The sequence below is a fragment of the Typha angustifolia genome, chromosome 10, assembly GCF_048772165.1.
Source record: "Typha angustifolia cultivar Huaian chromosome 10, ASM4877216v1, whole genome shotgun sequence".
Taxonomy (NCBI): Eukaryota; Viridiplantae; Streptophyta; class Magnoliopsida; order Poales; family Typhaceae; genus Typha; species Typha angustifolia.
The window spans coordinates 776,401-787,212 of record NC_133248.1 but is presented as its reverse complement, the minus strand read 5'-3'; the positions used below and the strand labels follow the sequence as shown (position 1 = coordinate 787,212).

The window sequence follows — 10,812 nt, the reverse complement described above, 5'->3', positions numbered from 1 at the left end:
ATAAATTTTATTTTGTATCACTATGTAGTACACTCTTGACTAAATTATAACTACTAAATTTTTAATCCAGAATTAATAATGTTTGGATACATATCAATGTAACAAAAATTAAAGTTCTTTAAGTTATTTTTTCGTTTCTATTAACTGTGTTTATAGATATAGTGCAGTGACACAAAATGACAAAATAAAGTTTGAAAAGGTTGATTGTTTTCTTTAAGAATAATCCAAATCACAGGGCTCCAAATGTTACTAAGCCAACGGGCTTTCTCCAATACCAAGAATTGGAATGTGGACCATAAATTATGATATAGTGTAGGGTGTGGAGTAATCTCGCTAAAAGAGAGAGATTTGAAATGCTACAGAGCATATGTAATGCAACAAATAAATCATTTCTTTTCTCAGGAAAAGATCAACTGAGATAGTAGTTTCACTACGAAAGACGACTTATGTGGATCAACAAATCTCACAACCAGTTTTGAAATCCCCACGGAGATCAGATACTTTCCCTCAAACAAACAAAACCCATGAAAACATCCTACATATAAGCTGTAACAACTTTCATGTGGTCAACCCAATAGATTTCTTTCTGAAACTGATAGCTCGCACTAATCACACTGTTATCCATCCAGCCACTAGATTTCGCTTCAACTAGTAAAAAGTTGATCAGCAAAACTGATAGCAAACGACTAAATAAGCAAACTGCTTATTGCTGCTGTTAACTCGAATTGCACTTCTTTAAAATGAAGGGCCGTTATTGCACTAATCTCCACACCCGAACACATGCATCTTCGCCAGCGCTAACCAAGGAGTTGTCGTTGACAAAAGCTAATCCATAAACGCCTCCTAGGTGAGCTCCTTTAATTGTGATTCGGCTGGACACAGGCTTGTCCAGTTCATACACAATCACACAAGTATCCAAGGAGCCTGTTGCTATCAAACGGCTGTCCGGAGACCAGGCAAGGCAGTTTATTCGAGCAGTGTGATACAACATATTCTTTAACTTCACCTGAAAATATAAAAATGTCAAACATTCTGTAACTATATCCAGTACGTGAGTTATTTAAGAAATGCAGTAAAATAGCTCAGAATATTAAAAAAGTACCTAAATTCTTGCAACGTACTTCCTGCTTGAAAGCATATATTAATTGACCAAAAGGAACAAAACTATGATGATTGATGACAGCATATTCTTTAAGATGCACAATGTAAGTTCATTATAAGGGGTGAAAGTTTACCTCCTTAGTTACACGATCCCATACGACAGCTTCACGATTGGCATCTGCCGAAGCAAACAGGGAAGTGTCTGGAGAGTAACATATAACAGTAATAGCACCTCGGTGCTTCTCAAGGACTGTTTCTTCCACAAGTGTGTCCCCATTAATTGAATATATATGCAATTTTCCATCTTGACCACCAATAATAGCCTCACTTCCATCAGGAGAAATAGCTGATGCGGTGACAGTATAAGCCAGTTTGATTGTTGAAGCTACTTTTGGGCCCTGCAGCATGACAACTCCAGAGTCCGTAGAAATTAAGGCAAGTTCAGGGGTCTGAACTGCAAGGTTCAAATCTTTTGGCTGAGATCCAACATCAACAGATGCAGCATCTCCGCACTGATCTCCACTTGTAGGAACTCTCCAAACCTATAATTGAAAAGAAAAATCAGTGACAAGAGAAAGATACAAAATGTTCCACAGGTGCTTTGGTACATGTGACTGCTAACTGCAGCTGGTTATCAGTGTTTCCGGTATTAACTTGCTAAAGTTGCAGCAAAGTGGTAAGGACAAGTTACAATAAAATTCAGAAAAATAGCATGTTGACAATGCTAAAATCATAACTGGCAAAGTAGTCGAGAGAAAATGGAACAATCAGAATTGCATCACACACCTTATTGTCAAAGCCTGATGTGACAAGTTCTCCTTCAACTGCAGCAAAGCATTTAATCTGAGTGTTATCCTTCCGCATCATCCTGCCAGCATAACCCAAGCCTGGTATCCACTTTATAATAACACCATCATAGCTGCTAGATAATATGGTTTTCTGCCCACTTTGAAGAAAACAAGACAAAGCACTGATGCTCTTCATATGTCCAGAAAATGTTACAGGTGTTTTATCTGGATCACTTGCTGAAAACAAGTTAAACACACCACCAAGAGAAACTGTGACAAGATGATCATTCAGCCAGAGGCAACCAACGAGCATGTCATCTAAACCCCCTGAGCCAGGAGGAACTAAAGTTTTCTTCACATTCCCACTTCCATCCTCCATAATATCCCATATTTTTGCGGTTTTATCAGCTGACACTGTGAATACCTAAGGTGACATATAATATGAGATGAGACTCAAATAAGATGTTTACACAAATGAAATGCACCAAAGACTGAAATCATGCATGATTAAGGCAAGAATAAGTATGAGCTAAATATTAGATAATAAGATATTAACGTTCCCAAGCACAAAATTAATGTTTGTTGTGATATAAGAATAGGAAACTACCTTCGTCACTTTAACTATATAGTCATGCACTAGCATAGCAAGTCTCGGATTCTAGCACATTTGCTTCACTTGACATAATGTTTGAGTAGCATCACTGAGATCATACCAAAAAGTATGATACACTTAAAATCTACTCCTTGATGGCATGCTTAGCTACAAATTATACATAGTCAAGGACATTTTAAATCAATATTGAGATTGAGATGAGGGCATCATATCTTTTTGGTTTCCACTCAAAAAAGTGGTTTACATTTTACAAGGCTTAGAAATCAAATTTGATTCACAAGAAAATAAACAGAATGCAAGATATTTTTCAAATCTAAAAGATTATTTAAAGTTGTTAGCACTTACACACCTGAAATAGTATTATCTGACCAATTAAATATGATTAGGCAAGAACTTAAAAGAAAATGATTCACCAGATCAGTGCATATAAGTACAAATAAGTTTCACCATGAGATGCTAAGTTTTCAGAAGAAGACAGATTGTTGGTTTGAAATCCAGAAGCAAAACACATTGAGTTTCTGTATTGCAAAAGATTACTGAAGGGATAAGTAGTCACTTGTTTGCTATCGGCACTCCAGCTAACAGCATATATGCTTCCTTTATGCCCATCTTCACTAGACAACTCTCCTATCTTTTCTCCAGTTTTTCCATCATATATTATGCCTTTCCGATCTGAGCTCACACTAATGAACTTATGCCCATCAGGAGAAAAACGTACACAATTAGCAAAGTTTGAGTGGTCCCTGCAGTTTAAAGGATGCATGTCAATTAATAATAATTAAAAGGATGCACATCCTCTAATGAAGTGTATGTATTGTTCCATATAGTAATTGGAATAATCCATATGTTGCAAATCATATATGTGTAAGAATTAGAAAGCAAAATGAAGGGCTTCTGCCGATACTATAACCAAGTTAAATATTAGTAAAAGTTGAAGGGAGAATCTTCAAGACTCAAAAGACAAGGATTTAAACTAGTTACACTGAAATTTAGGAACAACCATCAGGAACTTATTCATGAAGGAGAGAAATCCAGTGAAGTAACAGCAACTTCAGATAATGTTTATGGTTCTTTTATTGACATGTTGCAAAGCTTGATGGCCCACCTAAACTCCTAAATTTTAGATACTTCAATATTACTCTGCTGGCTTCATGCAATAATAATGAACATGAAAACTAATCGATACTGAATTAAAGGAACATCAAACAGCAGCAATATACAGTAACTGGAGCAGCATTCCATTTTAACACTCATCAAACTTTCATGATCAGGTTGCATCATATAACTGTTGCATGCACTTGACAGTTGAGAAAAGTGGCAAAGTAACAATAGGCATAGAACATCAAAGAAGAAATTATGGAATTACGAATTATTTTTTCCAATGAATATGCATCAGAACTGTGAAATGAATCCAGATATCAATGATCCAATGGGGAAAATAGAAGTATCGAGAAACATGTGTAACAATTATCAAGCACAAATAAGAATTTCCACAAAAGGGATACCATGCATTCTAGAAAGAAAACAGGAAAAGAAAAAGGAACGGCATCTGACAGTCACATTGCATAGCTTGTTGTAAGTAATAATAACCTGTGTGAGAGCTTGAACTTAAATGGTGGTCCTTCATAGAAATTCACAAGGAAATCTTCACCACATGTGACAATGCGAAATGGTCTTGTTGGCTTAAAAGAACAACTTAATACCCTCCTTGAATGACCATCAAACTCACCAACATTAGTGCCTGAATCCCACCTGCAAGATATAAAGGCTTCAGTATCAGCATGTCAGAAAAATAAGGGACCATTTTGTTTTCATGTATTCCTAGATACTGCTTCTGTAGTTAATTTTTTAAATAGAGAAAACAATGTGAGTGAAAAACTTAGATCCTTCCCTATTTTCTTCTCAATAAAAGTTGAGAAATAGTGTTTTGACACCCATTTAATTTGAGTGTATGTCGAGACACTGCATATACCAAGCTTGGCACTTGACAAAGCTACATAATGGCATTTGTAGAATAAAATTGATTTTCATATCACACTTAAGATGCCCCTAAGTGGACTAGAACCATAAATGAGTAGAGTATCTTTTGATGCAAAATTATAATAAGTTTATAATATGTAATGTCGAAAACGATCATATTAGATTATAGTAAATATATCCAGAATATAACAGATCATATAACTACTATAAAGAAGAAGAAAAAACCAATCAAATCTTTAATCCCAACTATTTACTTGAGGTCAGTTATTATGGGTCCTTTCCCGTATAAATGCAAACATAATTATTTGTCAAAATTTCTACCAACAGAAGAAACGAAAATTTAAGAGCAATCATAGCCAATTCTAGAACCAAAGATGTCAAACAAATCAATCAAGAGAGACCAAAGCGATCCAGCTCACATGAATGCTCTCACAAGAGACTTCCCCTTCCCGTCCCCCGACGCCACGATCCTTAACCCATCGGGCGACCATTGGAGGTCGTCGATCCGGCCGGAGAGCACCCGGAACTCGTTCTTGAGCGCGCGATCGCCGTGCACTCCCCAGATCCGCACAGTTCCGGAGGAGTCACCCGAGGCGACCCACTCGCCGTTGGGGGAGAAGCGGGCCACCGTCGCCGGGTATGCATGCTCCCCGTACACTGACGCCTCGAGATTCGCGTCAAGGCGGCGGATGATCACCGAACGCCCGTTGCAGTAGGCGATCGAGTTGGACCGGGGGTCGCCGGAGATAAGAATCCCGCGGCCGCGCTCCGTGGTTGGCGAGCACGCGTACGTCTCCGAGAGCTGCGCCATTAGAATTTCTAGGGAGAGAAAGGAAGAGGTAGAGAGTGGGAGGAGGCGGAGGAGGAGAATTACAGTTATTGAGTGGGAAAAAGGAGGAAAGAGGGATTGGATAGATGGAGGGGATTACGGTGAAACGTGCTTCTAGGATGGAGAAGAATGAGATTTAGACACGTGGCGAGGGATAGATTGTGGACCAAGGCACAGTCATTGCCGGTTCTTTTCTTTTTGGCGTTTTCCTTCTTTTTATTTATTTATTTTCTATAACTCTCTTTTCTTTTTCAAAATTATTTGTAAACATTCTTTTTTTTATTTTAAATTTGTGATTATTTTAACATTTTAATTTGGAATCCAATTGGTTCCACAAAGTAGCTTACTTGGAATAATATATATTCCAATGTTAGCAATGGGCCCGATAAGCCCATAGACTTATCCAAGGTCCAATTCTCTCCAGCCCATCCTTTCTTACAGTCTCTTCGACCGCCGCTTCCCTCTTCTTTTTCTTCCCTCTTCTCCTCTTCCCCGAATCCCTACTTGATGGGAGAACGCAGTGGATGGAAATGGCTCGAGCTTTTGGTCGCTATCTAACCATGTTCCCTTCCCTTCTTGCCATTCGACCTCGCTTGATTCCATTGGCGTCGGCGATTGGGCACTGTGGAGGAAGAAGCAGTGGGGCGTACTTGGTTCCTATCTTCCAAGGTATACGTTCTCTTTCTCTTCGTTGTAATGATTCAGGTTGAAGCTTTTATAGGTGAGGAAGAATACCCACTTCTTGTTAAGCCGATTGGCGTGAATCTATGTGTTCGATTTTTAGCTTTTGTATGTGAACTGTGCTAAGTTATGTAGGGGTGACATGGTGTTGAAGTAAATCCTATATGATTTTATCACAAGTTTTTGAAATCGTTAGCTGAGGAAAGTGTCCATGGTGGTTTTGAAATTTGTCAATTGGAGAAAGGATTTCTTAGGACATGGAAAGAGTAATATCTTGATATGTGGGACTATTTTTTCTTTTGATTTGTGAGTCTAATCAGCGACTTCTCCAAACAAATGTAACAACCATGTGCTTCATCAAATAGCAATCTGTATTATAGTATAACAGGTTCGAGTGTTTTGTTTTACTGTGACCATATTGAATATAAATGAGTTGTTACTCGATAACTCTTATGCAACATTTCTTTGAATATGTTTGGAAAAAAAGTTTTTACACCTTGAGATTTACATAGTCTACTGGCTGCAGCAGGGGCGGAAGTTCATTTTATTTATGGTATCCTATTCTTTTAGTAGCACAAAATGCTGATTTTTCTTTCTCAAGTGTTTAATTTCTATTCTTCTTGTTCTCCAGGATCACGATCCTATGCTCGTGAACGCTCAGATTATGACTTGTTTGGTAAGGGAAGACCTGGTGATCAGGAGTTTAGAGAAGCCTGGGCAGAAAAAGTAGATGAGGAGGACTGCTTATGGACTGGAAGCGAAACGGAGGAAGAAGATGATAGTGACAAGGATACAGATTTACAGAAGGAGATTAAGAAAGCGAAAAGGCAGGCAAAGGAACATGCCAAACTTATTGATGCTGATGACAGCGATGAGTTGAGGAGTATATTGTCTGAGAGTGATGAAGAGGTAACTCTGTGGAGTGGTAGTGAATGTGATGATGATGATGATATTCCTACTGATGCACACCCTCATAAGCGTAGTGATCCATACATAGACAAGTTGTTTGAATTTGAGGAAGCACCTAAATATCGCACAATCACAGAGTTGTTGAAAGCTGAAAAGGAACCTCCAGAGCTGTCTCCAGGAAAGCAAGCTAGAAAGCTTGCAGTAGAAAATGCTTTGAAGAAGTTGAAGAAAGGGCCCGATGGGCGTTGTATAAATGTGTTTGAAGTTATGACCGATCTTGATATTTTGATTGGTGCTTTTGAGAATATTGTTTCAGGACCAGAGTACGCAGAGCTACGTGAGGGTGGACCAAAAAAACTTAACATACAGTTCTTTAAGGATATACAAGCACGAATGAGGGATCCAAATTTCAAATTTACCCCTGAGCTAAAGCTAAAGCCAAAGAGCAAACTAGTGCCAAGAAAAAAGTGGCAGAAAGCAAAATCTAGACGGAGGAAAAATGAGAGACGTTGATAGGAGGTAACAAATTTTCTATCCCTCCTGTTCAAGGTAGGTTTAAGTCTGATCTAAGATGTTACTTGTCATGGCAGCATAATCGCTATGAGATTCCATGTATTAGAAAAAAAAAACAGAGGAAACTTTTCATTTTTCAGCTTTTTAGCAAGGAGATTTCTTGCTCTGTTTATTGTTTATACTTTATAGATCCAAATGTATCAATTTTGTATGATAAGTTAAACCATTCTTCCAGAATAATAGAAGTGTTTGTTTTATCTCTTGGGAAGGCAATGGTCTCCTACTAATTTGTGAAGTGTCTCAAACTGTTTACTGAATAAATTTACTTCTATTATTTGTCCATATCAAGCTTTACTTCTTCTTTTTTTCATTTTTGCTTCGTCCATCCTTTTCATACATTCTTCTTGATGACAGATGATAGAATAAAGTTTGTGATATATCGATTACTTCCAATCCTTCTCGGAAGATATTCTCACAAAGTTTGCAATACATTTGTAGAATCTCTGGCATCATCTATTGATTCGACACTTTTGCTCGTTGGTTTACTTATAATTTTTCTACATGTTCTTATATAAACTGCATCTAAAGTTTTCATATTTGGCTTAGTTGGATATGTACTCTTCTTATCTATATGTGATGAAAAAAGAACTTCAACAACTTATAGAGAAACAATATTATCAGTGTCTAGTTGTACTGGAATTCTTAATCTTCTTCTACTATATGGTCAAGCTATTGAAGAAGTTGTGTGTGGAAACATTAGAAACGTACGTAAATGAGCAAAATTTAGGGAAACCCAAAGAAGACATTTCTTTTTTTTGGTGAAAGAATGAGAGAAGCTCCTTTATCTTGTTTTTATCTACTTCTTCTGTTGTTGTAGTTCTTTCTCTTAATAAAAGCATCGGCATCAAAAAAGAAGTAGAATATTGTATCGTATACTTTCAGCAGACTAGATTTGGTGTGGCAAGATGGTCATAGACTCATAGTGACTAGAGACACAATTTTCAGATAGAATTGAAGATGTCAGTCCTTAGGTCTTGTTTGCTTTAAAAACCCCTCATGAACTGGTCCAGGGATTCCTAAGTTGGTTCAGTAATTAAATAGTTTTTATTTTTTTCATATCTAATCAAGTTTACGCTCTAAAAAATTAAAACTAAGAAATGAGATTAATTAGTTGAGTTTGGCCTTAAGAAATATTTGAATATCTGAAGCATGTGGTGAATTAGGGATGCTATCAGTTTGTTGGAGTAGATTTACAGAGCCTCACCTCTTCAATGGATCTAGTAGTGAAAATTCTGTCTTGGAAAGAAACTTTTTTATGATGAGGCATTATAATAGAAATAGGAAGGTAGATAGAAAATTTTGGTTTTACACTTATACTTGGGTCAGTAGTTTCTTCAGGTGAACTCAGTTGTTAAACCCTTCAACCCTGGTTGGTACATCTATCATATACATAATCAATCATATGTTTAATTATTTATTTCAGGTTGGTGCACTTGTCCTCGATGTATTGAGAAAGAAAAAAATGACAAGAACATGAAGTGCATGCAAGAGAATGTATGTTAAACCCTTCAGTTCCATCTTATTCCTTTTTTTCATTATTTTTCATATCACGGCTTCTGTTTTAGTTTTATTGAGGAAAACCTTCTCTTTTTGACGCATTTTTCAAATCATCCTTTTTTTGTATATTTGCAGAAAGACCACATTTTATTCATAAGGAACATTCTTTGTGAATGCCTTTGTGTTTTATAAATGTGTAAAGGGGAGATAAAGGCAAAATATATTGTTGATTGTTTCTTATAAACTGCCAAGAGGGCTTTTCTCCAGATAAGGCAAAATAATACTTTTTGCATCTAAAATATTGGGGACCTATTTGTCCTAATCTCGGGCTGGCGATAGCCATATGTTAGATCTTTATGTTGTGGAATCCGGGGTGTGCTGTCAAATTAGTACCTGATTGGAGGTCACCAAACATTGTTTGCTTTGTCTTTAGGAAGGAAGAAGGAAGTTTCATCTATATCACGGAAGGAGCCTGCCTGTGCTTTCATGTTGTCACACTCAGAATTGCACTATATTATATTCAAAATGCTTAGTACCATAAGATTCTCTAGCTACGGTTCTTATCTGGAAGCTTTCTTCTGTATGATGCCTTTTCATGTTTCAGTTATTCATGTCTCTTTTATGGTTTATATACAAGTGTTCTTGGTAGGAGCCAGATAGCATCTTCTATAAAGAAATATGAACTGCCTATCCTATTTATAAGTATCCTTTTGAATAAATCTCCACAGTCCATCCACATTACACTCAAGAGTAGATAATTTTTTCTCTTTTTGGATTCAGTTTAAAGATTGCCCATCAGTGATTAGTGGGAGGGTGAAGTTTGCGATGCTCTTTAGAATGAGAGTTAGTCTCTCCATGTCGATCAACATGCACTGTGTCGAGTATTTTTAGCTGTTAGGTTACTAGTAAATTAGATAGATTTGTTACAGAGGTGGCTATTTAGTTCAGAAATAAGCTCAGGAAAGACCTGGTGAGCTTATCTGTTCTGTTATAAGCACTAAACACTGCTATATTTCATGTCTGCAAGTCAAAAGGCATGGGTCTGGTCTTCAATGTCCTAAAATTTCCAGAATATCTTCTGTTTCACACCCATCCTGCCATCATTCTCTTGTACTAAAAGTAAGTGACAACACTCTCTAATGATACAGAGCCACAGAGGCTGGCAACCAAAGTCTAAAGAAGATCTTTTGTGCTTTGGTTTACTATGCTTATCTTTACATTGTCTCAGCTAAATTCCAGCTTTTGTCCAGTGTTTCCTGTGTAATTGGTCCCCATGGTCTCCTACCTCCTTGAGTTGGGCTTGTGCTATGTGGGTATCACATGGATGTTGGTGCTTGGTAATTTCTTACCCCTTGGATAGCTTTGCTTGGTAATTTCTTACTCCTTGGATGGCTTTCAAGAGAAGTCTCTCTCTCTCTCTCTCTAGGGAAAAGAAAATTTTGGAGTTTAGCATCATTTTTACTAATTATGAAATTACTCAAAAATGATCAGAAATGACCATGCCTTGTCAATTGCCAGTACCTGGTATACTTTTAACTCTGGATCTGAAGCATGCCTGTGAGTTGACCATCTTTATGTCATAGAAGATTTTAAAAGTATAAAATTGCTGCAGGTCTGCATGCTGCTTCCTCTTTTTAAACTTTTATTTGTTTAGGACACAATGTAGATTATCATTACCCATTATGAAAATAAGTTCCCTTATGTTTGTCATTTCCTTTCTCTATAACTGTCTGGGGTACTGTGTAGTGTTTGATGGGGAACAAATATATGAAACTTCTTAGCCAAATTCACTAATTATATATTACTCACATGGGGTTGTTGTCTGCAACTCTCCCTGTTCA

The 10,812-nt window shown here is 37.1% G+C and overlaps 2 protein-coding genes across 4 annotated transcripts; one reads left to right on the top strand and one right to left on the bottom strand.

Annotated features, from left to right (window-relative positions):
* Positions 1 to 368: 368 nt before the first annotated feature.
* LOC140769136 (actin-interacting protein 1-2-like) lies at positions 369 to 5,370 on the bottom strand. Its single transcript, XM_073109722.1, has 6 exons — positions 4,902 to 5,370; positions 4,093 to 4,254; positions 3,059 to 3,245; positions 1,888 to 2,313; positions 1,236 to 1,643; positions 369 to 1,006 (listed from the first exon to the last, which is right to left on the bottom strand). Exons 1-6 carry the CDS (start codon positions 5,291 to 5,293, stop codon positions 752 to 754), a joined length of 1,830 nt encoding a protein of 609 aa, XP_072965823.1. The 5' UTR covers positions 5,294 to 5,370; the 3' UTR covers positions 369 to 751.
* A 348-nt stretch (positions 5,371 to 5,718) lies between these two features.
* LOC140768688 (uncharacterized) lies at positions 5,719 to 9,262 on the top strand. 3 transcript variants are annotated; one of them, XR_012105800.1, is made up of 4 exons: positions 5,719 to 5,980; positions 6,624 to 7,420; positions 8,898 to 8,968; positions 9,107 to 9,256. XR_012105800.1 is itself a non-coding variant. In XM_073109056.1 (3 exons), the coding sequence occupies exons 1-2, from the start codon at positions 5,836 to 5,838 to the stop codon at positions 7,412 to 7,414; spliced, it is 936 nt and encodes a 311-aa protein (XP_072965157.1). In that variant the 5' UTR covers positions 5,719 to 5,835; the 3' UTR covers positions 7,415 to 7,420; positions 8,898 to 9,262. The 3 variants fall into 3 exon arrangements, 2 of the variants coding, with proteins under 2 accessions (XP_072965157.1, XP_072965156.1); XM_073109056.1 differs by having other exon boundaries at positions 8,898 to 9,262; XM_073109055.1 differs by lacking the exons at positions 8,898 to 8,968; positions 9,107 to 9,256 and having other exon boundaries at positions 6,624 to 7,676.
* Positions 9,263 to 10,812: the final 1,550 nt, after the last annotated feature.